This window comes from Ostrinia nubilalis, chromosome 14, assembly GCF_963855985.1.
Source record: "Ostrinia nubilalis chromosome 14, ilOstNubi1.1, whole genome shotgun sequence".
Classification (NCBI taxonomy): domain Eukaryota; kingdom Metazoa; phylum Arthropoda; class Insecta; order Lepidoptera; family Crambidae; genus Ostrinia; species Ostrinia nubilalis.
The window spans coordinates 3,346,112-3,373,754 of record NC_087101.1 but is presented as its reverse complement, the minus strand read 5'-3'; the positions used below and the strand labels follow the sequence as shown (position 1 = coordinate 3,373,754).

Genomic DNA, 27,643 nt, shown 5'->3' with positions numbered 1-27,643 from the left:
TTAATAAACGTCGCGTTAAGAAACGTTTCTTAGGCTGGGTGGCTGCACCACCCAACTTTGACCGTAACTTTGACGATAACCTGTGCTTTTTATTGATTTTGGCTGATTTTGACGTTTGACAAAGTTAAAGTAAGATGGTGCAACCCAGCCTTACTATTTTGTTTTAATCTTTGTGTAACTATACAAATGCACGATAAGTAATCATTCTTTCGTTTCAGCCGAATGACGTCTACTGTTGTATAAGGGCCTCCCCCAAGGATTTCTATAAAGACCGGCCCTGCGCTACCCGCATCCAGGTACTTCCCGTGACCTTCACCAGATCATCGGTCCACCTAGTGGGAGGCCTGCCCACACCACGTCTTCTTAGCCAAGTTTTCATAGCATGCAAAATTAAGTAAGTTCACTATGTAAGGTAGGCGGTAATTTCAAATACAAAATCACTATTAAAATGGTCAATTTTACTGAGAATAAAAAAAAATTGTATCGCATCTCTTCACTCTAATCACCATTTATTCTTTTGTAATATTTTTGATTACCGGAACCGTACCGGAAAACGCAGCGTGAGACGTTCACCCACAAGGTGGACCGACGACTTGATAAAGGTAGCAGGAAGGCGCTGGATGCAGGCCGCTATCAACCATGCGATGTGGAAGTCATTGGGGGAGACCTATGTTCAGCAGTGAACGTCCTGTGGCTGAAATGATGATGATGATGAATATTATTGATTAATTTGATTTATTTATTCATCAGTAAACTATTGCATTTGTATTCGTCCTTTAATAGTAAAATATGAATTGTATTTTCAGCACTGTTCATTTGACACTTGAAAGCTTCACTAATTCTGAATGAGTGGGATATTTATAAAGCTTTTATCCAAAAGCCAGCTAAGTTAAATATTTCCAAAATGGAATCGCTTTCATTAACAATGTTCGTCAAGGTAATAATTTTATTTCAAAGCTTATTTAGTTGTCTTATGCCAGATCTATTTTAAATGAGCTTCTTAATTCTGTTCTATTGTTTTCAGTTTACTTTGTTTTACGGTTAGTAATATTATCTAGATAGAGGCTTTTCTAAAATGCTTTGCGCTTTGATTCCCTAGAGAATTGTTCTTGCCAGAGAAATATCTGTGGTTGACCATATTATGTGTGTTAAAGGGAAAAAAATCCTGTTTATCAAAACTAAAATATCCTTTATTACATAGCACCCACAAGGTGGACATCGAAAAAGTACCAGGAAGGCGTTGGACGCAGGCCTCTACCAACCGACCTACTTATGTTCAGCATTGAACGTCCTAGGGCTTAGATGATGATGACATAGCACACACTATAAAATAATACCAACAACGTAAACACATCCCTCGTGAACTCAAAACATATGAGCCCAACTTTTAAAACGTACTTAAATAATTTCTTGAAATAAAACTAACATAATTTTGCAAACAGGAGTTCGTATCTCTGGCTGCAATTAAATTGTAATTAAATTACTTTTTGATTAAAAAAACACTCGTAATCTATTTGATAAGAATCTAGTTATATTCTCTAAATATCCCCCCCAAAAGATACTGCACTACCCAATGGATGCAGGACTTAGATCGGTACCGCTCGCAGTGATACTGGGACTTAGAATATAGAATCAGAATAGCCACTCAATACAAAACAAGTAGTCATCGTCTAGAATTCAGTAGTTATTAGTTTAACCATCCCATAAGTTGTATGGCTTATTTTATCCACTTTGATAGGCTAGTTCATGCACTTTTAATGACCATGTAGACTTACCAGGTTGGTGTGAACTGCGCGTTTAATCCATGCAATAACCGAAGAGCCCTGAAAAAAGCAAAAAGTCCTGAAATAATGAAGCTATCAATTCAACCAATTTAAATCAAAATATTATTTTCATTTTCAAAACTTATTCCAATACTGGGCTTAGAATTTTAACTAACTTTAACCTCTCTTGTATTATGCATGATTACTTTTATACGTAGAGTACGATACTTTACTACTATTTATTAAATAGTTAAGTAAATGAAGCTACGAAACGCGTTGTGCGTAGCAACAATAAATCAAACGTTTGATTTAATTTAGTTAGTAATTTGATTTGATTTCGCTAATTTTGGTGGATATGTAGTTACGATTTATATGCCAGAAAAAAGTCGCTTCAAGCTTCACCTAGCATCAGATCAGATGTAGGAAAGAGCTTTCCTCTCTCAACAAGAGAAAGCATGAGCTGAAAAAGCTCTCATTTCTAATTTACGCCTGTTTTCAATCGGAAAACCCAAGCTTAGTATTTTAAGCCAGATATGCGAAACCAATCACGACACAATATGCTTGATTAGCGTTATTTGGACACGTAAACATCCAAGGCTTTACCCATTTTTTACTCGATCAACCTCCATTAAACGGTACGGAAAACGATCATTTTGACAGCTTACAAATCGGTAGGTAGGTGCTAGGCATTGTTGCGGCAAGGTTCCACATGTTAACAATAAACCTTTAATTAATCATGAAGGCCGTTAGCGTTAGGACTGTTGGACTCGCGAGTATGTTTGTTAATCGATATAAACCAATTTATCGATATATTGATGACAGGGATTTCTTTTCTGTTAGAGCCAAAGCACACGAAGCATTGCGGCGGCGATGCGACGCCGGAGCGGTATCGCTGCGTCGTCTTGCGTAGAAATATTGGGGGTCACACGAGAGGTGCGGTGGCTAGTTCAGTGATTCGTCCCACAACACGTTCGTTTCACTGGGACGTATGGCGAAATCTTTGTGGTGCGGCGCCGCAACGCATCGTGTGGCTATCGATATTTGGCTCTAAGTGGTAGAGCCATACTTTTAATGGTTTGGTACTAGAGAAATAAATGAAACTGATAAAGTCGGACTCGCATCAACATCATCATCATATTATTATTATTATACAAGCTATTCTTTGTACCATTGTCATTTATAGAACGAAATCCAATCCAAGTTTATCCTCTTAAATATATCTTTTAATTCTTCTTGTTTTTAAGAAATTAAACCTAATTTGCAATACATACCTAATTTAGTTTCCAACTTTTGTAGACGTTGTATGATATCCAAAAACCCTTTTAACAAAAGCACAAAGTACCTATTTGGAACATGCCTACACGTCCCTGTAATTCCAAAAACTAGCTTTCCACTAGATGTGCCAGAAAATAGAAACGGGGCCGTTACAAGCCAAGCCGAGGGCGTAAGAGGCTAAGTAATTGTCCCCCCAATACACCGACTTTTCGCCAAATACCCACCGATGTTTGATGGTCTATTTTTAGTACAAACCTTACAAAAATGCGATGATTTCTATTTTTAACTTAGTCCCAACTGTGCGATTTGTCGTAACTTTTATAATACGCTTTTAGGAAATAAACTAAGTATAAGGGTACTTCTCATTTACACTCAAATTTGATGGTCACACAATAATAGTTCATAAACGGTATAAGTTAGAACAATAACTTTGAATTCAGGTGATAACATATCTATTTAGCTACATACAAAACAAATTTTATCGTAATAGAAGCAAAAATAATACGAAAACATCACATGAAACGATACAAAACGGGGTCATTTTTCGCGTTCTCATCGTGTCACACCTTCGGTTGCAATGAAACATTTGGTTACTGCATTCACAATTTTCATTCAATTTGTGTGTAACATGTACTAAAATCATCGTAATTAAATATACTTTCCACACAATAGTCAAAAAAATATCTTCTTATAATTATTTCGAATTGAGGAAGGAAAATACATGGTCACACGATTTTAGGTACCTAAAATTTTGAGTAATCATACAAGATTGCCGTTAAACCGAACACCATCAACCAATCACTGTGTTCTATTCGGTTAACGTCAGTCGTGCTCCTGCCATTGCGGAGGTGAGATAAGTCGATCGTCGCTCCGGGATGTCTATGGATAATCACAAAAAGTTACGTAAAACTTTTTGTGATTATCCATAGACATTCCGTCGCTTGCTTGATCAATATTTTCTACCTCTAAAATTAAAACAATTTAATTGAAACTTAGGCCATTGAAAACTTAACATGTTAGACTTATTTGTGTAGTATTCGACTTGAACCGTTAAACTCAAATTTAGGGATAATGAATAAAAAACTAAAATTTTCGTCACCTTCGTGGCATCACCTTCGTGGTGTTTTATACACGAATGTGATTTTAGGCCACGAAAGTGATTTCTTGCTTTGGTTTATTTTAAAATATAATGACTGGTGTTTAAGTTTTTACAATATTTTAATAACGAATAAATTATACGTGATATAGAGTTCAGTACATCAATAAAAAAATAAGGGCCTGGTATTTTTTTTGTCTGTCTGTCTGTATGACTGTATGTATGTCTGTATATGTGACTGTGTATCTGTTTGTAAGATAAATTTAATCTGAAGTTTGAGTTAAAAGTTGTACAACAAAAATACAAGGCCATCTGGCCTCAATAAATAAACATATTTTTTGTTGAGGGACTGATAAGTGAAGAGTTCTTTTTTATTGAGGTACTGATAATCCTTTTTTTTTTGCTTCTTTAGGATTTCAGAATGCCACCAGTATCACCCTTAAAACCAATTGCGTAGAATCTTGTAACTTAGTAGGTGACGTTATCGGTAAAATTTTATCTTGTATTTAACTACCTACCTATTTATGGGTCCATATTGGGTTGCATAAAAAATATTGTCATAATTTAAGAGTGCATAAAGTTTTTTGGCATACTCATCATTTCGCATAACGTTCATACAGAATAATTCATAAGGCATATTTTTTTTGCCATAACCACTTTTATTATAATAATATTTTAGTATATATTTTTTCTGTATACTCGTTTTTTTAATAACGATTTCTAGGCATAACATTTATTGGCATCTAAACCAATGCCATAAATATTATCATTCATAATATACAAAATACCATAATTTTAACAAATATGAAATATAAGTTAACAAATATAAATAGACAAGCAAGCATGCAAACAAGCATGCAAGCAAGCAGCAAGCATGCAATCAAACAGCAAGCATGCAAGCAAGCTGCAAGGAAGCATGTAAGCATGCATGCAAGCAAGGATGCAAACAAGCAAGCCTGCAAGCAAGCAGCAAGCAAGCAGCAAGCAAGCAGCAAGCAAGCAGCAAGCAAGCATGCAAGCAAGCATGCAAGCAAGCAGCAAGCAGCAAGCATGCAAGCATGCAAGCATGCAAGCAAGCAGCAAGCAAGCATGCAAGCAAGCAGCAAGGAAGCATGCATGCAAGCATGCAAGCAAGCATTAGCATTGCCTTATCTCCGGCGCTGCGGGAAGTGCGGTCCTTCCGCTGTGGCGTAACATATACCCGGCATGCCATGCTCGCTTCCGCAGCTTCGGCTTGCTGGTCGCCTTCGGCGACCAGCCTCAGCCGCTCCAGCTCGCACGGCTGCCGGATATATGTTACAGCGAGCGAGGACCGCACTCCCTCCGCGCCTCCGGCTTTTAAATTACACTCTAGTATAGGGCAGACTAGTACCACGTGGAAGAGACCACGGCCAGTCGGAATCAACATAATTTCAGACCAGGCAAGCTTAATGTTGTAAAAGAAATGTGGACTGTATAATATGTGCGTTATAATAGATAAGAGGGATTCAAGATCAAACAGAATGTAGTTTCACGAGCTTAAGTTTTCTAAGAAACAGGTCAAAAATTAAGAACAAAAATGACAATGATACAGAGAATTTAGTTTTTGCAAATCTATAGGCCGAAAGAGTATAAAGGTGGAAGGAGGATCGTTCGCAACATCACAAATACATAATTATTTACTCTTCAATGTTGGTTGCTCTTATAGACAATATTTATGACTTTAAATGTTATAAATAATTAAATTATGTTTATAGTATTTTATTAAAAACAAACTTTATGTATTATAAACATTATCAGCCTTACTTATAAAAATCAACTAATCAACGTCTAAGCAACTAATTAACTAATGACTCGTTAACTTCTTAATCAGTAATTAAATATTTCTCACTTATAAACACTGCTTAAGCGTCACTTAACTAATCAACTGTTAATTAGAGTTTTTCTTTTTTAAATCCACCTGAACCGAACTTCAGACCAGTTCTAATGCCAAAATGCCGAAAGCCAATGCTAAAATTAAGAATAATAAACGTCAAAGTTATGTCAAATGAAACGCTGTCTGTCAGTCAACTGTCAAGTCTACAACAACAAACAAACAAAAGTACTGTAGCGACTATGTCCCACATACGCCATATTAAAATTATGTACCAATTATAATAATATACACTAGATAATTGTAATGCTTCTTGTACAAACTTAAGATGTAAATGCTTTGTTAGTTTTTAGCGCAATTTTAAGGCATGGTAATTTTAGTTTCTCACGCACATGCACCCTTAGGATTTTATTGTCGGAATGTTTAACTCAAGTCTTTTTAGTGTTTCGGGTTTCGCCGACGTAACATGTGGTGTATAATTATTATTAGTCCATTGAATTATTTTAACTGTGTAGGTATTAAGAAACACCAACCGTTGTAATGTCTATCTATTGTTATACTTTCACTTTGTATTATGTTTGCGTCAACCTTTGCCATGTGTTTCATGCTATTTTTTGTGTGTATCTTCGCGCAGCGCAGCAACACAGCGCGTTGCATGGCACGTCACGCATCAGCTGTTAACTTTTTGATCCGCCATTTTGGTAATTAGGGCTTTAAACAAGGATCCGACGCTGTTTAACTTGACAGTTATTTAAGCAGTCACTAAGACGTTGGTTAACACTAATTATCGTTTTTAAGTTAAGATATTATTTAATAGACCGTTAAACTGTGTCTTAATTTTAATAAACGTTTATAAGTAAGGCTGTATGTTCTTTACATTTATGATTATTTAAATTATGGTATTGAAAATTAGAGAAAGTTATTATTATGCCTAAGAAACCATTATGCATTTAGAAAACTATGCATATCAAAGTTTATGCGAAAAAACTTTATGCAAATACTGTTATACCAAACTAAATTATGATGAAAAATGTTATGCGTCTAAGAGGGCACCCCCTATTTATATTATGTTATTGCCATTTATCTATGAAAATAAGACAAAATATATGTTTTATAAATACTTAAGAGTCATTTACAGTAGTAAAGTTTGAAATAATTATTGCTGTGAAGTACAGAATCACTTTCGTGGCATCAAAAAATTCAAAACGTTAAAGCTTCCAAACCAGACTCACTATTTGACTGATTTACTGAGAATACACTCTTCACATCAAGCGCTACAATTTTTGTTTACAAAAAGTTGAAATAAGTTAAAAATAAAATTTGCCACGAAGGTGACGATGAGAACCGTGGCGATGAGAAATACCCATAAATGTTATTGGTTACTTATACTGTGGGAGCTTTGTGGGCAAATTAAGCACATAAGATCAATAGAGTGTGCTATTTTATTATAGTTAAATCATCCACATGGATGGTATACATATCCATATTCTTTTAGTTATTAAGTAAGTATTTTTTAAGTTTAGTAAACCCAATGTAATCGAGCTTGGTGTTATTTTAGTAACCTGTCTTACCCAAAAGTTACATTTTATTCGATGTAATGAAACGTTTTAGGATGGTTCATTACATAAAAATAATTCGGGCACCAAATAATAATATAAGTTTTCCTGTACATGATACCAACTTAAAAGTATCTGTTACACGTATTCATCATCATCATCATCATCATTTCAGCCATAGAACGTCCACTGCTGAATATAGGCCTTCCCCAAACACGTATTCTAATTTTAATAATTCACCAGAATTCTAAACTTGAATCGATTAATCCGAAATCACCCTTTTTCAATCTGCCAAACTAGTGAAGCCTCTGTCCGTTTTGAAAGTATACATAACGCATCCTTCCCAGAAACCCTACGGGACCAATTATGCTGGGAATATTCGAAGGTTCAAAGTAAACCTCGAATCGCTATAGATTATTCAAGAATAATGTTTATGGAGCTACCGATACTGAATTATGATAATTGATTATAAGTCAAGTTATTATTTCAGCATTAGGGTAACGACCCCAGAGGGGTATTTGAGGTATTTACCTTACAGGGAATAGGAACTAATTGTCTTATATTTTATTCAAGTTAAGAAGATAGGGGAAAACCAATGAAATTGACGTGGTCGGCTATTCTTTCTTAGAGAATAAAATGTACATGCCATATGACATTAAGCTCGCTTGTTGTACCACTGTTTTTATATAGTGTGCAATAAAGATTTTAAATAAATAAATGTAGGTAGATATTGATTTTCGTTATTTACAGATACTGTATACTAAAGCTGCAAAATATGTATATTTGCCACTTCATTATTCTGTCTAGCTATTTGTTTGCTTGTTTAGTTTTCACGCAAAAACTGAAGCGATATAGTAGATGAAATTTTGTTATAGAGATCTATAGAATTTTTTCAAGGTCCAGTAACACCATGAATGCACTAATTCTCATATCGGAAACGGTTAGAAGGTTATATTAACATCTATATATATAAAAGAAAGTCGTGTTAGTTACTCCACTTATAACTCAAGAACGGCTGAACCGATTTAGCTGAAAATTGTCAGGGAGGTAGTTTAGAGCCAGGAGAAGGACATAGGATACTTTTTATCCCGTTCGAAATAAAAAAAAGTCTGCTTATTTATTCCCATTAAGGCGGAACAAAGTTCGCCGGGTCAGCTAGTAAATGATAAATGAGATCGCAAAGAAAGCCAGGAGTACTTGTAACCTGTACGTACATACAGTGTGAGTCTTCACAAAATGCGAAATCTGAGATTTTTTCACATATTTTTTTTCGATAAAAATGGGTTCTAGTTTCACCCATTTCATATTATGTGTACTTTATGAACTCACACTTATAAATGCCACATTAATAAGCTGTTAATTTATCAAAACGTACTAACACGACAATTCAGTAACATGTCATTCAATCCTTATTAAAAGGGTACACCTAATTATTAGCGAATGAACACTACCCAGTTCCAGCATCCAGAGAATTGCTGCGACCAATTTTATTAGGCTCAATAAAGTCCCAACTTGTTTAGACATGGTCCAGTTGTGATGAATAAGGGCACTGTCTTTTTTCTATTGCTTTGATGTCGTAATTAATTATTGGATGTACTTTGTGTAAATAAATGTTCGTAGCAAAATCGTTCCTATTCCAACAACAATAAAGTGCTTTTATGTTAGCTTGATGTGTTGTTATCCGTATTTAAACAAGATGATTCTGTAACGGGGTAACTATATTGTAACATTCGATACACTTCGTTATTATTTGACTTGTCTATTGTAATAAGTGAAGTAGGACAAAGTGCGACTCTAGTGAACTGATTTCGAAAAGGAATGTCAAGTTATCTACATAAACATTCGAAAGTAAAGTGTGTAGAGTTACGTAAAATGAGAGAACTAAGCCTATTCTATGTACCTACTAAAGGTAAATCATTTTCAGATGATGATCACTCAATACAGACTGCTCAAAAAGGTTTTTCACCAAATTATGTCCTTTTTTGCTGCATTTCTCGCTCGTTCTGAACAAAGCCCTGTTTATTTATTCTGTGGGGTTACTAAAAAATAACGCTGAACCAAATTCGAACCTCGTCCTCATCATTATTCAAGCGAAGTTTATCCTTAACGAAAGAAGGTAGTGAATTTGCAAAATACGAGTAGTATGAAAAACAAAGAGAGGTACAAAATTTTTAGTACACTTCTATCCCACACTTCTGAATTTTAGAGTAACAAACTATTCTACTATCATGTAAATTAAATGTACAATCATCTACCAAAATTATATCATATTATGGTCGCCTAAAAATATACTAAGCATTGTCTACCACAAAGCATCAATTTAACTCATAATATGATAGTTACATACCGAATATACGCTTACCCGAATGGCTCTACTAAAAAAGTGAGGTCAATCATAAGGAAAAGTAGTTTTTCTATGGAAATATTAAGTGATACGCTATACAAGGTGGATTTTTTAATGCCAGTAATAATTCCACTCTTAATGCTGTAGATAGAAAATTGTACTCGAAGAAAACATTCCTTTATTTTTGAAAAGCAAGAAAACTTCATTACAAAATTTCATCCTTTATATTAATCCAAAAATGTTACTGTTACTTTCTGTGACAAAGTGAAAAGCTTTATTCATGTTCTTTAAAAAAAACTCTTTTCTTTCTATATCTTTCATATTCTGAACCACGTATACTTAAAAACCTCACCCTGTATACATAGAAAATGTGATGGAAGATGCACATAAAGCGCTGCGCTGTCAAACAGCGCTACCTGGATAGAGTATTCTGACGGCATTCGATACCGCCTATTGGATTTAGCCTTTTGAACGGTTATTTATAGACTTGACGTCTCTCAGCCGAAGATATGGCGGGAATCGACTGCTCTCTCAACTTTTAAAATAGGTTAGCAAGCTTTTAATACGTTAATAGATTATGGATTTAGATTTTTATAGTGTAAGATGACGTTGCACTTGCAAAGCATTCTACTTTAGGATTATGATACGACCCCGTGTCATCGTCGTATAGAAGACATTAAAAATAATTTCATACGTTACTTCCTTCTTATTTAATAGTACCTACCTGTATGTCAGCGACTAGTTCGTTTACGGATCTCCTCATTTCTGATTCGATCTCGTAAAGAAACACCGAGCGTAGCCCTCTCCATAGCACACTGTGCAACTTTTATTTTCTGTATAAGGCCACGTTTCCGAGCCATAAGTCATCACTGGTAACACACATTGGTTGTGGTTCTGGAAGAAGTTCTGGAATGGAGGCGTCCAACAAGGTGGACCGACGACATCATAAAGGTAGCAGGCATCACTCGGATTTACAATATGGTGTAAAGACAATTATTATATTATAACCAGATTTTTAGAATGGAGATAAAAAGGGGAGCCGCGGTAGTCTTTCTTCTAAAGACCGAATTTCACTCGGGTGATACCACGCCAATAGCTAGTTTCTCTATGTACCTTTCATCATCATCATCATCCTATATAAATCGGTAAAATCCATTTTGCACATACCTACACAAAAGGACTTAATGAACTTTTCCTAACTAGTATATTGGATATATAGGCAATTTCATCAGGAGGTGGGATTGCTCTGACAGGAATTTTTAGCCCGCCTAGTTAGCTAACAGACATAGAACGTAATATGGTGGATAGATACCGTACTTTTACCAAGATTAATTAGTATTCCAATGCGCTACTAATCTACAAGATAGTTATTTAATTTTTAGCGTTGACTAATTTGAAAATTATAAATAACTTGAAAAAATCGAACTTCCCGCCTTAAAGGTTCAATTCTCGCCTTAGGCAGTTCGAATTTTTCAAGTTATTTATAATTTACAAGATCACAAGAGAAACAAGTGGATCAGATAAAAGACGGGGGTCAGCGACATGGTGGTAGTGATTGATAGCCATAAATGGAGATAGGCAGGACCGACGACATCATAAAGGTAGCAGGAAGGCGCTGGACGCAGGCCGCTACCAACCGGGCAACATGGTAAGCATTGGGGGAGGCCTATGTTCAGCAGTGGACGTCCTATGGCTGAGATGATGATGATGATGATGAGGACACATTGCACGGATGGAGTGGAGTGGAGTGGATTTGGAGTGGAGACCCCGCAAATCGCAATAACACCTGCGGCGCAGGAAGAACGCCTAAAAGATGGACAGATGATATCCGGCAACAAGCTGGTATAAACTGGATGCAAGTGGCCGGGGCCAGAGAGGGCCAGAACTGACGGCTGATGGGGCAGCAAGGTTCTGGAATGGAGGCCGCGTACCGGAAAACGCAGCGTGGGACGTCCACCTACAAGGTGGACCGACGACATCGTAAAGGTAGCAGGGGAGCGCTGGACGCAGGCCGCTACCAATCGATCAACGTGGAAAACATTGGGGGAGGCCTATGTTCAGCAGTGGACGTCCTATGGCTGAAATGATGATGAAATCAGTGGAAGGTTAAAGAGGAGGCCTACGTTCGAAGCCTTATGTTTCTTTTTTGTTTTTGTTCCCTGTAGATAGATTCTAATGCGCTAAGTGGTCTATGTGAACAGAATAGGGCCGCGTCCGTTACGCCAGTGAATAAATTGCAAGTTATTTTCCGCTCCGTCGCGGTCCGTATTGACGTTGACACTTAACGGCACATAAATCTGCCGAAGAAATAATTAAACAAAACTGCCGTATAGACAGTTTTGCGATGTGACTTTGGGACCAGTTTGGGTAGGGGACGGCGAAGTTCACCGTTTTAGAAACTTTACGCCTAGTGCTCAAGATTTGACTATATTTTCTGCTCTACATTTTCAGCTACATGAAATGTATGCTTATAAAGATTTTCATTTAAATATTTGATCACTCGTATTGTCATTTTTCGTAAGTAAGTATGATAAGAAAAATCAAATAAAAAGGTGTCGTTTTTGTCTTAATGGTTATGATCCTTCGAAATTTTGTTTGCACTATTTAACTTATCTGCTGAACGACTTGTGCTGGGGAAGATTGAAGACACAAGAGCGAAGATCAGGTTAAAACAACACTCAATTGTCCACTCCACGAGTGTAAGCAAAGCTGAAGCTTACCACCAGACCAGGTGTGGCGACCACGACCACTCTGCCAAGAATGTAGCGACGAAGAAGAAGAAGATATTAATTGAAGCACTTTTAATTTATAAGTATCTCCATTTAGTCAAATCAATAGACTATTTGACACCATTCCCCAATGATTCGAAATCACAACTTTTTGAAATTGACACTTCATTCTGGTCTTAAAAACCTAATTAAATTTAAACTATCTGTAAATTAATGTTTTTTGTTACATTGTAATTGAAAAAAGTTGAGTTGACAAAATAGTGACGTCACTTGCTTGTATTACAATACAAAATCTATGGGAGAGTATCGTTTTGACAGTTTTAAAAAGTGCGTCAATTGATTGTGGTGTCAACACGTCTATTTTACGTTTGACCTCAATTAATTTTAATGAGAAAGTAACGCAGAGCCAATAAACAACAAAGCAGTAAACAACTCCAGTTAATATAAAACTAACACAAACTACAGAACTAACATTTACATAAACACAAATACGCTTGTAAAACTCTACAAAGTTGGCGCATTCATTTCTTAAGATTTAAATACAAACTTAGACTTGCAAAAGTTGGGAACTCTTTTTATCTCATTGACTTCTTTCTTAGAGTAGTTGAAAACACTTCTTAAGGCGCTTAATTAAAGGGCCAATATTGAAAATAAATAACTTTCTTGTTGCTTGATTTTTAAATGGAAATTATCCTACTAATCCTATCGTACCAATATCACGAAATAATTGTGAAAGCATGTGAGGATTGTAGTTTGTAAAATCTTAACGGATTTTGATGAAACTTTTCTGTGGTATTGTTTGTACATTAGAATAACATTAATCTAACCCCCTTGATAATAAAAAGTAGGATGAACTCTGGATTAAAATGTCATTTCCATACTAGATGACAACTTAAGCCAGAGTTCAACTAGGGTGTAACTTTTATTAATAAGGCCCTATTATTAGTACAAAGAAGGAAGATTTGATTGTTTGTATTGAATAGGCTCCATAACTAATTCTGTCACCATTAGAATACTACATTATTCCTGATGAACATACGCGGTACGAACTCCGCCGGGTTACCTAGTAATAAATAAACCCAGTTACTAAATAGGTACACAGTTATTTATTCGTTAATACAATTTCATTGTAGACATTCTGGAATAAACACTCAGCGAAAAGTCTTATTTCTTCCCACTTCCCACTAAAGCACGATAAATTTCAAGCCGCCTGCAAGTGGCTATTTCACAGAACTCTACTGGTTTCCAGTCAATGCCATTGAATGTAAGTTGCCGTGAATGGAAGCCATGGAAATGTATGAATATAGTTCATTTATACACACTAGCGGCCGCCCGCGACTTCGTACGCGTGGATCCCGTTTTACCCCTTTAGGGATGGAGATTCGTAAAATCCGTTATTAGTGAGCACCTACGTTCTAAATGGAACCCCCATGCAAAATTTGAGACTCCTAGCACTTGTAGTTTTTGAGATTTCGTGATGAGTCAGTGAGTCAGTCTGTTTCTTATGTGTATGTTTCTTAAAGTGTATACATATATTCTAAGTATATTTTTCTGACTGTCCTTTAATAAATAAAGAAATTCAACCTGCAGGTTTAAGATTTGTAACGTTGTTCAGATATCATTACACTTTCCGATCGTAATTCTCCTTAATGCTGAAGAAAACTTAGCTAAAGAATCTTTTATTCACAACCTCTATTCCTTCCACTACTGCACAATAAATTGCGAGCTTGCTGCAAGTGGCTGTTCCAAAGATGTGTACAGTCCACAGCAGATTGAGCAAACATTTGTGTTCCAAAATAGTATCTATTACAACAACTTAGCGACTGCAGTATTTAGCTTGATGCGCCGTCTGTACATTCGATTCAACAATACTCATGCATTTTGTGCACTTTGTGCCCACTCCTGATGTACTTTTTTTGAACGTGCGATAATTTATTTTATACCTACGTCACTCTACGTCACATCCGTTCCCATTTCAAGACACATAAATGAATTATTCTAAGATAAGCAGTTTCAAATTTGATAGAAAATCGCCAAGGTTTAATTGAATCCCAATACATCACTACACTGGCCTGCAAAAGAAAATATCACGCTTTTAAAATTGCAATGACTTTGGAGGTACAAAATATATTATTAAACTTCGGAATAAAAACTAGTTGAAAAAGAGTTTAATAGTAAACTATTAAACTATAGCTTCTAAGAAAACTCATAAGACTTGCTAAAAAACTTTTTATTTTAATCTCTACCTTTTAAAGATTATAAAAAAATGAAATTGTAAGTGTAGTTAGTTTTGCAGGCCAGTGTAGATAGGCAGATTAAACAAGATAAAAACGGCCAAACAGCTGCAACCCCAAGCCTGAAAAAGTCTGAAAAATCTTTTGAAATATTTCCCGATAGCGTTGATTGCAAATATGAATAACACTCAGCCATTGCGCCGCTCGCGCTGTTCGAGCGGTGCTTGCAACTTGTGTAAATACTAATGCTTTATTTTATCCGATTTCCAGTGTATATCCAGCCTAAACATGAATGTATTTGACAGTTACTCTTTCACTAAACAGTGTTTAACGCCCGTATTCACAAACATTATTATGAAATCTCACAGTGCACGTGGACGCACAGGGTGACACACGAACCAATTACAGAGCTCTATTCAACGCTGTGCGTTCGATTTGCTGCTTCACTTAAGCAAGCATCGTTTGTTAATACGGGTGTTAGTTACCGATAATTTTGATAAGAAATTACTTACAGCGTCTATCTATGGTTAGTTTCGGATTTCAGTAGAAAACTAGGTATGTTAACTTAAAATAAAATACACTCGGCATCAAATAAATCGCACCTCCCGCGACAAGCACTTATCAAACGTATGCATCGCCACTTCCCACCAACATTGGTACCATTTGAAAGCCTAGTTCTAAACTTCATTTCATTAAAGGAAAGGTTTTTACCCCAAAAATGTGTCTTTACAAGGATCCAGAGTCACTTCTTCAAAAAATAGGTAGTTACGCTACAGCCATTTTTTATGACTCTATAACTGTTAAGTTAGGATTAATCGCTATCCATCTGTTAAAGAGGACACGTGAGATCTTTATTTGGTTTTATAACCATAAAAATTGGTCTAATTGATCCCAGAGGTGAGCCCAAAGTGAGGTCTATTTTCAAGTCACATTAATTTATGGTATATGTTAATCATTTATTTAGAAATGAAATGTATTTTTCTTTAAGGATATTATTGGGCTTTCAAATAACACCAATATTGTTGGGGTACCATAATTGTGTCAGAAGAAAATCTTTAAAGTTCGCGTCGCGGAAGGTGCGGTTTATTTGATGTTGAGTGTAGTCATAAAACCTTTTCCATTGCACTGGCCTGAATTCTTCTACATCTGCAATAATATTATAAAGAGAAAAGATTTGATTGTTTGATTGTACAGAAAAGGCTCCGAAACTATTGTATCGATTCGAAAAATTATTTCACCATTAGAATCCTAAATTATTTCTGATGAACATAGGCGGTATGAAGTTTTCCGGATCAATAAGGGACATACAAATAGTTTTCTGGAAGATAAATGTCTTGATGTTTTCGCCGTTTTTCAACCGTCACTCACAATCAATATGTATTTGGCGTAAGGTTGGGTAGCTGGTAGCTGTGAATTCGGCGATATGCTACACTCACAGTGGATGTGGACTGAGTGGGAGCATTATTTCCAGTAAAATCAACAACTGATGGATACGCCTTCAAAATCAGCAGAGTTTGATTTGACATAATTACTAACATTTCCACAATTTATACTCAATAGGTTCATTTAATTTATATAAACTACTAAGATCGTTCTACCTCCTTCCAAAAGCTTATGTGTTCTAACTGGGTCCATATAACTGCTTAAATTGTAAGACCTAATGCACTAATGAAGTGTGTACGTGTACATGCACATAACAATAGTGTAATATATATCAAAACTTTTGAAAAACGAACAGTAGCGAGCCACCACACATGTAAAGCTCACTGGCCTTAGGGCTATATTTCACCGGGACACCATGGCGGTGCAACCAGTCGCCGCTACCAACAATGGCTTTATTGGTTGCCCTGTAACGGTTAGCGTTACCGTTGACCTTTATCTTAGATCTAAATTCTAATTTAATTACTATTATCTACCTAAATAAATAAACTAAAATAATAAAATATCTAAATCTACGTAAGCTACCTAACTAAATAACTTAATTAAGTAATTCATATTATTCTACACTAATAAAATAAATAAAATAATAAATCTACAAGCAAACCCGCGCGAAACAAGTTGTTAAATATTTCTTTTGTTCTCTGTCGAGCGGGCGGGCCGTTTTTTATGTATGCGCAAGCGACGCGCCTACGGCCGCGATGCTCCCGCCGCGTCTCCTAGTCCGAGCCAGAGCGTTAGCGAGCACGGACGTATCGCTGTCCGTCACCGCCGGACCCGCGATTTACGTAATGTTCTAAAAACTAAATATGTAATCGCGTATTGGTGAACCCCGCTACCGGGTGAGTGTTGCAAAAGTATTTTTAATGCCTAGATTTTATACTTGTGCTAAATGTAAGTGCCTAGCCGCCATTTTGTTCTTGAAATGTGCTATACATGTGCTCGGTGTCATTTCATACAAATTTCCTATTTCTATAACTTCTTAATATTATTATTTTACACCTTACTACATGATTAAATAAATACACTAAATATTTTATGAAATGACGTCGACACGTCATGACTTTACATGACCTTGGTCGTACTGTAACGACACTAATTTCAATTCTACTTGCTAATTTAAATTGTTTCATCGCATCGTACTTGTTCTAATTATTCTAAATTATTGCCTACCTATATTGTTCTATAAATTAATTGCCTACATAGATGATATGCTAAATTATTTTCTACCTACATAATTTAATATTTTGCCTACTTCACTTTGCAATTACTTTCTCTGCACCTACTGTAATTCTGTTTGACTGCCACATCATTACATCACCATTTATTACTTAAATCATTCCATCTGCTTCGCTAGTATTTTGATGTCGCAGTCAAACGGTTAAGCTGGCAACTGCTTAAATATGCCGTTTGATTCGCAGGGTTCACGTTCACCTTCATCTTCACCTTTCTCCTCACTACAAATGGCCATCTCACCACTACCGAAACCACCACCTGGCTCCTCAACCCGGCAGAGCTGCCTGTCGTGTCGGACGGCCCGTACGCACACTCTAAGTGGCCCTACACCACAGTGCGTACGGTCCCTAACCGTCTGGCGCGTCGACGACCCTGCGGGCTCACCACCAGCGAGGAACCAAACCACATCACCATCAATGCTAGCGAGGACAGTGGTTTGAATATACTACCACCGGTGACGAATCTCGTGCGATACGATAGTTTGCTCGACAACCCACACCCTTAAGGTCTCTTTCTCTTAAATTGAAATAAATGACTTGTTAACTTAAATCTATCTTTTATTTCTCAAACTTAACTCTAAAATTCTATTATGTCACTTGGCTCTAAAGCCAATAACCGTGACATTGGCGCCCATACCGGTCTATTCTATCGCACTTGAGACGTTACCAGTGAGTTTACTTGTAATAAATGGTTATTTTTGGTGTTGGCATTCAAATAACTTAGTTATAAGATTGTAACTAATATTGTAATCTCTGTGTGGTGGTACTAAACTTGTAATTTTTGTGGAGAATAGCTACACTATTCTACCTACTATAATTTCCTTAAAGATAAAATGTATCTACCTACATTTTATAATATTAACTAAATTCTACCTACCTTTGGTAATATAATTTATCTTTTACTACTACCTACCACACACAGATTTTACTTTTGTTAAACTAAATTGTAATGCTTATTGTCTTATTGTGTAATTTGCAACACACACCCGCGTGCCTACCTAGTATTTTTTTATATTTACTCGGTAATTCTAACTAAAATATAAATTTAACTTGTAACTTAAAACGTTACTGTACTTCTAATTAAACTATTAAATAAAATAATAAATTGTAAATACTACTAAAAATAAACAATTTATTAGACCACTCGTATCTTACCTACTGGTATCTCTTAAACCTATAATTGAAAATCTACCTTAATTATAAAGTCTGAAACTAATTTTTAACTGTCTTGTCTGACGCACCATCTAAAATGGATTGCAAGGTACACTCTACTAAGTACCTCTTTGCATTGCTTAGGACTCAAGATAGGAAGTTGTTGGGTGCAGCAGTTGCTAAACAACTGTGCATACTTGTAATTAGCTGTAGTCTACCCTACAGATAATATTCCGACCTCTTCATTAAATAATGGTTATCTTATGACTTTCTCTAAATCTTAACTTAATGAATCTTGTGAGTATTATGAGATCTACTAAAAATCATATACTCTGTACGTCAGGTTGCAAGTAAACAGACCTAAAATGTTTATTTTGTTAGTCAGACTCAAGATTAGCTAGTACAGTTAAGATAGCGGATTTTCCTTAGGTAAAATCCTACCGTAAAAAGGGGGATATGTAACGGTTAGCGTTACCGTTGACCTTTATCTTAGATCTAAATTCTAATTTAATTACTATTATCTACCTAAATAAATAAACTAAAATAATAAAATATCTAAATCTACGTAAGCTACCTAACTAAATAACTTAATTAAGTAATTCATATTATTCTACACTAATAAAATAAATAAAATAATAAATCTACAAGCAAACCCGCGCGAAACAAGTTGTTAAATATTTCTTTTGTTCTCTGTCGAGCGGGCGGGCCGTTTTTTATGTATGCGCAAGCGACGCGCCTACGGCCGCGATGCTCCCGCCGCGTCTCCTAGTCCGAGCCAGAGCGTTAGCGAGCACGGACGTATCGCTGTCCGTCACCGCCGGACCCGCGATTTACGTAATGTTCTAAAAACTAAATATGTAATCGCGTATTGGTGAACCCCGCTACCGGGTGAGTGTTGCAAAAGTATTTTTAATGCCTAGATTTTATACTTGTGCTAAATGTAAGTGCCTAGCCGCCATTTTGTTCTTGAAATGTGCTATACATGTGCTCGGTGTCATTTCATACAAATTTCCTATTTCTATAACTTCTTAATATTATTATTTTACACCTTACTACATGATTAAATAAATACACTAAATATTTTATGAAATGACGTCGACACGTCATGACTTTACATGACCTTGGTCGTACTGTAACGACACTAATTTCAATTCTACTTGCTAATTTAAATTGTTTCATCGCATCGTACTTGTTCTAATTATTCTAAATTATTGCCTACCTATATTGTTCTATAAATTAATTGCCTACATAGATGATATGCTAAATTATTTTCTACCTACATAATTTAATATTTTGCCTACTTCACTTTGCAATTACTTTCTCTGCACCTACTGTAATTCTGTTTGACTGCCACATCATTACATCACCATTTATTACTTAAATCATTCCATCTGCTTCGCTAGTATTTTGATGTCGCAGTCAAACGGTTAAGCTGGCAACTGCTTAAATATGCCGTTTGATTCGCAGGGTTCACGTTCACCTTCATCTTCACCTTTCTCCTCACTACAAATGGCCATCTCACCACTACCGAAACCACCACCTGGCTCCTCAACCCGGCAGAGCTGCCTGTCGTGTCGGACGGCCCGTACGCACACTCTAAGTGGCCCTACACCACAGTGCGTACGGTCCCTAACCGTCTGGCGCGTCGACGACCCTGCGGGCTCACCACCAGCGAGGAACCAAACCACATCACCATCAATGCTAGCGAGGACAGTGGTTTGAATATACTACCACCGGTGACGAATCTCGTGCGATACGATAGTTTGCTCGACAACCCACACCCTTAAGGTCTCTTTCTCTTAAATTGAAATAAATGACTTGTTAACTTAAATCTATCTTTTATTTCTCAAACTTAACTCTAAAATTCTATTATGTCACTTGGCTCTAAAGCCAATAACCGTGACAGCCCATTAAGATCCTCCTAGGTTTTCTTAAGATTCTCTTAGTGAATTACAACAACTATCCGAGTAATGTGGTAAAGCATTCAGTATAGAAGAAGAATCAGAAGGTTGGCGTAGGAACTATAGGCCTACTTCATCGACTTTTACTGTGACTGACTCAAAAAGGTCGACATTTTTCTCGTCGTACGTGCGTAAAGCGAGCCTGACAGCCTCCTGATTTCGCGTAGTTGTGCTGTTTTTACACCGACGGAACCGTTAGAAGTGTTCGTTTCAAACGAATTCCGTCCACTGCTGGACAAAGGCCTCACCATGGATTTCCCATTTCCACAACGACCAGTCCTACGGTGTCCGGATTTATGTGCTATCCGCGACCTTCACCAGATAGTTGGCCAGTCGTGTGGAAGGCCTACACTACGTTTTACGATATTATATTGCCCTTTTGGAACTAAAAATGATTAAACTACTATGAAGAAAATGTTTATAAATAAATTCAATCTTGTCACTATTTAGCACATATATCTTACCAGACTATATTTCATTATAGTTTTAGTTACTCACACATTAACGTTTCCGTTTTATTGCTCAGTAGCTCGCGACGCGCTTGAAAAATCTGCAACTATAAAAAGAAAATTTTGTTTTTTTTTACTTTGACGGTGAAACGCGTCAAGGTTTTTGTCTCTATTGTCTCTGTGCCGCATGCGATTTGTGGGAGGGCAGGCGGTGTTTCTTGCATTTGCTTGTACTAATAACATTCAGTGGGCATCACTAAGCGGAATTATTCGTTCGTTTCAACCGAAAGACGTCCACTGCTGGACAAAGGCCTCCCCCAAGGATTTCCACAAAGACCGGTCCTGCGCCGCTCGCATCCAGGCACCTTCCGCGACCTTCACCAGATCGTTGGTCCACCTAGTGGGAGGCCTACCCACGCTACATCTTCTGGTTTGGGGTCGCCACTCAAGAGCTTTACTGCCCCAGCGGCCATCAGCTCTACGAGCTGTGCCCCGCCCACTGCCACTTGATTTTAGTGATTCTGTGGGCTATGTCAGTCACTGGTTCTCCTACGGATCTCCTCATTTCTGATTCGATCACGCAGGAAAGCTCCGAACATAGCACGCTCCATTGCCCTTTGGGTGACCTTGAGCCTTCTTATGAGGCCCATAGTAAGCGACTACGTTCCGCTAAATAATTTTATCTATTTTAATATCTAGCACTAAACATCACGCACTGTGTAAATAGTGCCGCGTAAAGAGTATTTCACACTTGATGCGCTCGCGTCCGTGCGTACGATAGGGGCAGAGATGCTATCACGCAGTGTATAATATAACTGTCCCGAACGGCACGTCTGACCCGATGCATATCGCGACTTGTTTATGCGAAATATCACTCAATGTCAAGTTTCGTGTGGACGTTTCAGAACAAGTCATTTAAGCCGCGTACAAACGAAACGCATTTTAGGTACCTATCTAATAAACTGACTGTACCCGTGACTTTGTAAGCATAAAAATAGTTTGCTCGTTTGTCTCCTGTCCCATAAAAATATCCCGTTTTTACAAAAAAAAATATTTACTGCTCCGCCCCTATTGGCTGTTATTAAGCTGAAGAGTTCGTTTCTTTGTTTGCTTGGACGCGCTAATTTCAGGAACTACTGGTCAGATTTGAAAAAATAATTTTCAATAAATGTATCGAGAAAGGCTTTAGGCTTTATGACATCAGCCTACGGCCGATGGCTGAGCAGTAAAGAAAAATGTTGCAAAAACGGGAAATATTAATCTAACTACGTATATTCACGCGTACGAAACCGCGGGTACAGTCAGTTTATTAGATAGGTACCTAAAATGCGTACGGCTAAGAGTAGTAATGAATAAAGTTGTCATTGAAGTAAAAACAATGACAACAGCCGCATACAATATACCTATTTCAGTCGTCCAGTTTGTTATCACAAAAAACATGATGACGTAGTTATGCTCGTTCCTTCACGATAATGTTATGGTATGATATGAAAATAGATGGGTATTTTGTGGTTCATACAGGGTGAATAACTTATATAAAATATTTAACCCTCGCTGTACGAGGTGGGGTGTGACACACCCCAGTCCTTTAAAAATAGCCGCAATTTTAAAAATTTGCAAGTGCTGAATTTGAAATTCTCAGTAGCTGGAATTATGACACTGCTGCTTCGATCAGCGTTGCAAAATCAGTCCAGCGGTGACTACCAACTGAGTTACATGCCTTTAAAGTGCGTGTGGGTGTCACACACCCCACCTGGTACGGGACGTTGTTAAAAAGTTTTAAAAAAAATCTAACAGTTTTGGTGTAATTTATATATTTTTAGCTTGTCAATTGAATAAAATTCAATACAAATATTATTTTTCGTGATTTTTACGGTATCTGAAATTTTCAAGCACTTTTAGTCAAATGAGATGACTTTTAGTGCGAATCTGGAAGTTTAGTACTGAGATCCGAAGATGTAAGTGAACATACACTTATGGGCTACAATTTATACTTGGTGATACAATTTATGGGCTACTGAAATGGAATAACATATTTTATAAATAAATAAAATTGTTACGCTCCCATTTTATGCATTGAGCATACTCATTTTCTTTCATCAGAATTGTGGTAAATTGAAAACCGATGATCAAAACAAATTTATACCCTTCCAGTTTTTAATTTACTTTCAAATTATAAGTAAATACTTGTACTTTGTTAAATAAAAACGGTTGTCATAATTAAAGGCACTAATTAAAAATTATACATAGGAAACTGATTCCTAAATTACAAGAACAACGGAAATTGTGTCTTTTTGTTTTTTTATGATAAAAATGTTATAATACATATTTTCAGCTCAGAGCATTTCTTAAACCTAATTAGCATACGTAAATAATCAATATTAAACATTAAATTCCACCTAAAAAATGTTGAATGAAAATTTTATCACTTTGTATATTGGGGTGTGTCATACCCCACCTGGTACGGGACGTAACTTTTAGTCACCTCGTACACGGAGGGTTAACACGTGTAGTCTAACCTAACCTAACTTGTTGATGAACTTTTTGTTACGATCAGTTTGACACTTAACCTTGACGTTTGCAATAAGGCTATTTGTAAAATAAGTGTTATTTATCCCTTTAAATAGCACTTATTTTACAAAATGTGGGTTGTGTATGAATATAATCAGACTACTTTAAATCGTCTCGTTAATATACTTGTTCAGGAATTTCAGGATCAACGCAGATTATGAATAGATTATTTTTGTATTGTATCTTACACCCTATATTATTATTGTAACAATCAGTTCGTGGTTGTGGTCTATTTTATTTAGATATTATACTTATCAAAAGTGGTAATTATTGTTAACAAAAAAACAAATTTCAATGTCATATTCTTATCGCGCTACTAACCACAAAATAATCAACTGAAAAAGTATAAAACCTGGCGGCTGTATGGTATTTTTCATTAACTGCCATAAGTGTTGTGCGAAAATCAGTAATATTTTCTGTTATTGTGACTACTCAGAATTGTTCAAAATGTCGGCGGTGAAGCACTTGTTTGAGACGAAAGAGATGTCCGACTGCAGTTTCATGGTGGGAAAAACGAATGCACAGCTCGTCTTAGGACACAAAAATATCATATCAGCAGCTTCTTCAGTCCTCCGAGAAAAGCTCAAAGCAGCAGACACTGACAATCCTAAAGTAAGCTTGACTGATGTTGAGCCCGAAATTTTCCAGTTAATGTTGAAGTACATCTACACCGACCGTGTTGAAGTTGACTCTGAAACAGCTTATGATTTGGCTGAAGCGGCAAAGGTCTATGAAATTCCAGAGTTGATAAAAAAGTGCACTGGGTACATTTCTGATAACCTGACGACGAAGAATGTTCTCCGAGCTTACAGTCTTGCTCTTCAATCAAGTGATAAAGAAGATTTAAAGAAGAAATGTGAAGAGCTGATAAAAGCTAAAGCTAAAGACGTGCTCGCTGACAGTACCTTTGAAGAAACTTGCCTTGATGTGGTTGTGGCAGTTTTCTCACTGGAGTCTCTAGATATTGAAAGTGAGCTGGATCTCTTGAACGCAGCTGACCGCTACGCCAAGCACATCACTAAGTGTAACAATGTGGACAGTGAAACCCTCGATATTCGTAAAGTCTTACAAAAAATTCGCTTTCTCTCTCTGACTCCTACTGAATTTGCCAAAGGTCGAGCTTTTTTTTTTTTTTTTTTTTTTTTTTTTTTTTTTTGCGTCAGGAAAATGTATTGAAATGCATACCCACCGGTCCGGGGGTTCCGGTGGGTTATGTGGGGCTCTCCCTGCCAGAAGGGCAGGGCCTACCCACTAAAAACCTGACGGGTCCCTCGGGTGGCGCTTAGTGGAGTAGCACGTAAGGCGCCGTTAAGTCGTTCACGTGCGTACCCCCACGCTTTGGCCGCAGCCTCACTCAAACTGTCGCCCTTAGAAGGGCAACTCTCTCCGAAGCGCGCGGGGACTCCGCGCGCACTTCGGGCCTCAATGTTAGGAGGCAGACGCCCCCGCGTCTACCTCCATGAGGCTCGCCGTCGTGCCGGCTCGCTGCGCCGGCTTCGGCTTTTGCGCCGGCTGAGGGCAATCTTTTGCCCCCAGTGCCAAAGGTCGAGCTGCCACAACCGTTCTCTCTGACTCGGACGCTTGCGCAATCCTTGCTAACATAGCATATGATAAATCATCGACTAAAATGCCCGCGGGTTTTTCACTTCGAAAAGATCCCAGAAAAACAAAGATGAATATAAATATATATGAAAGGTCCTCTGAGATACAATTTAAATTCCCTGTATTGGATATTCAAAATGTAATCGAAAAAGTGGAAAAGAAGTGGTCCGACAAATTCACGGTATCAAGTTTAAAATGGAAAGTTTATATCGATTTTAAGGTTAAAGATTCTAAAAAATTTTTAAGTATATATTCGTATACTAATTGGGATAGCGATTCCAAAACATGGTCTTGTAAAGCAGAAGTAGAATTTAAGCTACTACGCACTGATGAGGATAAACCTTTTAGTCGTGTATTTAATCATGAATATACCCATGACACTAATGATTGGGGCTACCCAGAATTCATTGAGACATCTCAGTTGCTGGATCCCAAGAATCATTACATAAAAGATGGGGCCGTTACTTTCCAGGTTCGTATAAAGGCTTACGAACCACAAGGGCTGTAACTTTAAGATTTCTTTTGTAAACAAACTAAATGTATTATTGTTTGCTGAAGGTATGGTATGGTAACTAAACAATTAAAATTCTCCGTCTAATAATAGTAGCCTGAAATAAATTATGGAAACATTGTGTTAAAATTGTATTGTTTCAAATAAATTGCGTCTTTTCAAACTACTCTCCGTGTTTTATTACTTTTTTATATCTGTTCTCTTGTATTTGATATTATTATATGACATTAGTGATAATTATTGATCCTTTGGTTTTCATTGATTTAGTCTTTACAATACAATATGTTGACTTTGCAACGGGGTGCGAAATTTTTAGGACTGACCCACGACACGAACCAACAGAACTCTATTCAACGCTGTGCGTTTCATTTGCTGCTTCACTTAAGCAAGCATCGTTTGTAAATACGGGTGTATGACTTCTATCAAAGGCTTACTTACAAACGTCGATTAGTTTTATTAACATAGAGTTCGCATTATGCCGTTATACGACCAAATTAAAACAATGTGTGTACATGTAACATGACGAATGGACACGGCTTTGACAGAGCAACGGTAACAATCACGCTAACTAACAATTAGTCGGTTTATTGTTAACTGGCATTGAAATAAATAGTTATTTTCTTAAATGACTTAAGTATAAACATAAATTATGAAAACCGTTGTTCTTTCCAAAAAAAATTAAATTAAATGCGAAATAATCTAGTCACTGGTCGAACTACAGCAGTTTTTTGTTTTAATAATCTTAGGCTGAGTTGCACCACCTATAACGATTACCGGTGTCTTTTGTATGGAGTTTCACAGATTTTTGACGTTTGTTAAAGTTAAAGTAAGATGGTGCAGCCAGCCTTAATGATTTATCTTCACGCTAAATTTTAATGCATCCTGTAATAAGTTAATATTTTCATCGAACATGTAGGTACCCACTCTTGTCAAGATGTAATGATAGTGTTGTTGGTGTAAATAATTGTTGGTGAACCAAATAAAAAAATAAAAAAATCTTGATTCTATTAAATTTAACCGCTTCTGTGGTGTAGTGGTAAGACGAGATTCGATTCCCAGTGGGGGCAGATTTTTCTGTTCGGTTTGGTTGGTGGTAGGGCTTGTTCTAAGTCCGCCAGGCTAGCTACCACCATCTTATCTAATTCTATCGCCATAACATCAATGTTAATAGCATTTTTGTGTTCCGGCAGTTAGAGGCAAGAGGCAGTTCCCCCGTGGTTGAGGATTCCAGGTGAAGCTCGCTTCCACCTTCGGCCTGATCATCACTTACCATCAGGTGAGATACAGGCCAAGAGCTTCCTCGTTGTGGATAAAAAAAATTTATTCGTATCTCATTAAAAACAAGCTATAGGTATATTATCTCATTAAATTTCATCAAAAACAGGCGGAAGTTCGCGAGTGGCGACCACGGGCCGAAGACGTAGCGTGGGCAGGATCCCACTAGGTGGACCTACAAACTGGTGAAGAACCTGGATGCGGGCAGCGCAGGACCGGTCTTTATGGAAATCCTTGGGGGAGGCCTTTGTTCAATAGTGGACGTCATTTTGCTAAAACGAACGAACAAATCTTTATTAGAAAATGTATACAGAATTCGCACAATAAGCCATATTTATTTAGAAAGTACTTTCAAACTAAAAGAGCTGTTTTCCATTTCGGGACAAAGTTTTTGTGGTTTCGTCCCCCAACTTTTAGGATTAGGGAGGATCATTGGAAAAACTACTTTGTGTGGAAGCTCGCTCCCACTATAGGATTAAAAATATACATCCGTTCTCTTTGTTTCGATGTCATAGGACGAAAATAAAGGAATACATAGTTGTGCTTTGAGCTTTATCTAGTACGGGTAAAACAATCAGATATTCAGAGACAAAAAAACAGA

General features: G+C 36.9%; 1 protein-coding gene across 1 annotated transcript; it reads left to right on the top strand.

The window, feature by feature from the left end:
* Positions 1-24,044: 24,044 nt before the first annotated feature.
* On the top strand, positions 24,045-25,933 carry LOC135077806 (BTB/POZ domain-containing protein 2-like). The gene is made up of 2 exons (XM_063972348.1): positions 24,045-24,768; positions 25,199-25,933. Exons 1-2 carry the CDS (start codon positions 24,102-24,104, stop codon positions 25,762-25,764), a joined length of 1,233 nt encoding a protein of 410 aa, XP_063828418.1. The 5' UTR covers positions 24,045-24,101; the 3' UTR covers positions 25,765-25,933.
* Positions 25,934-27,643: the final 1,710 nt, after the last annotated feature.

What these genes read in the sequence shown, in the direction of transcription:
- LOC135077806 (XM_063972348.1), top strand. Translation starts at nt 24,102, where the DNA reads ATGTCGGCGGTGAAGCACTTGTTTGAGACGAAAGAGATGTCCGACTGC. An exon ending in TCCTACTGAATTTGCCAAAG is followed by an intron (nt 24,769 to 25,198) that starts GTCGAGCTTTTT and finishes CCAGTGCCAAAG; the next exon opens with GTCGAGCTGCCACAACCGTT.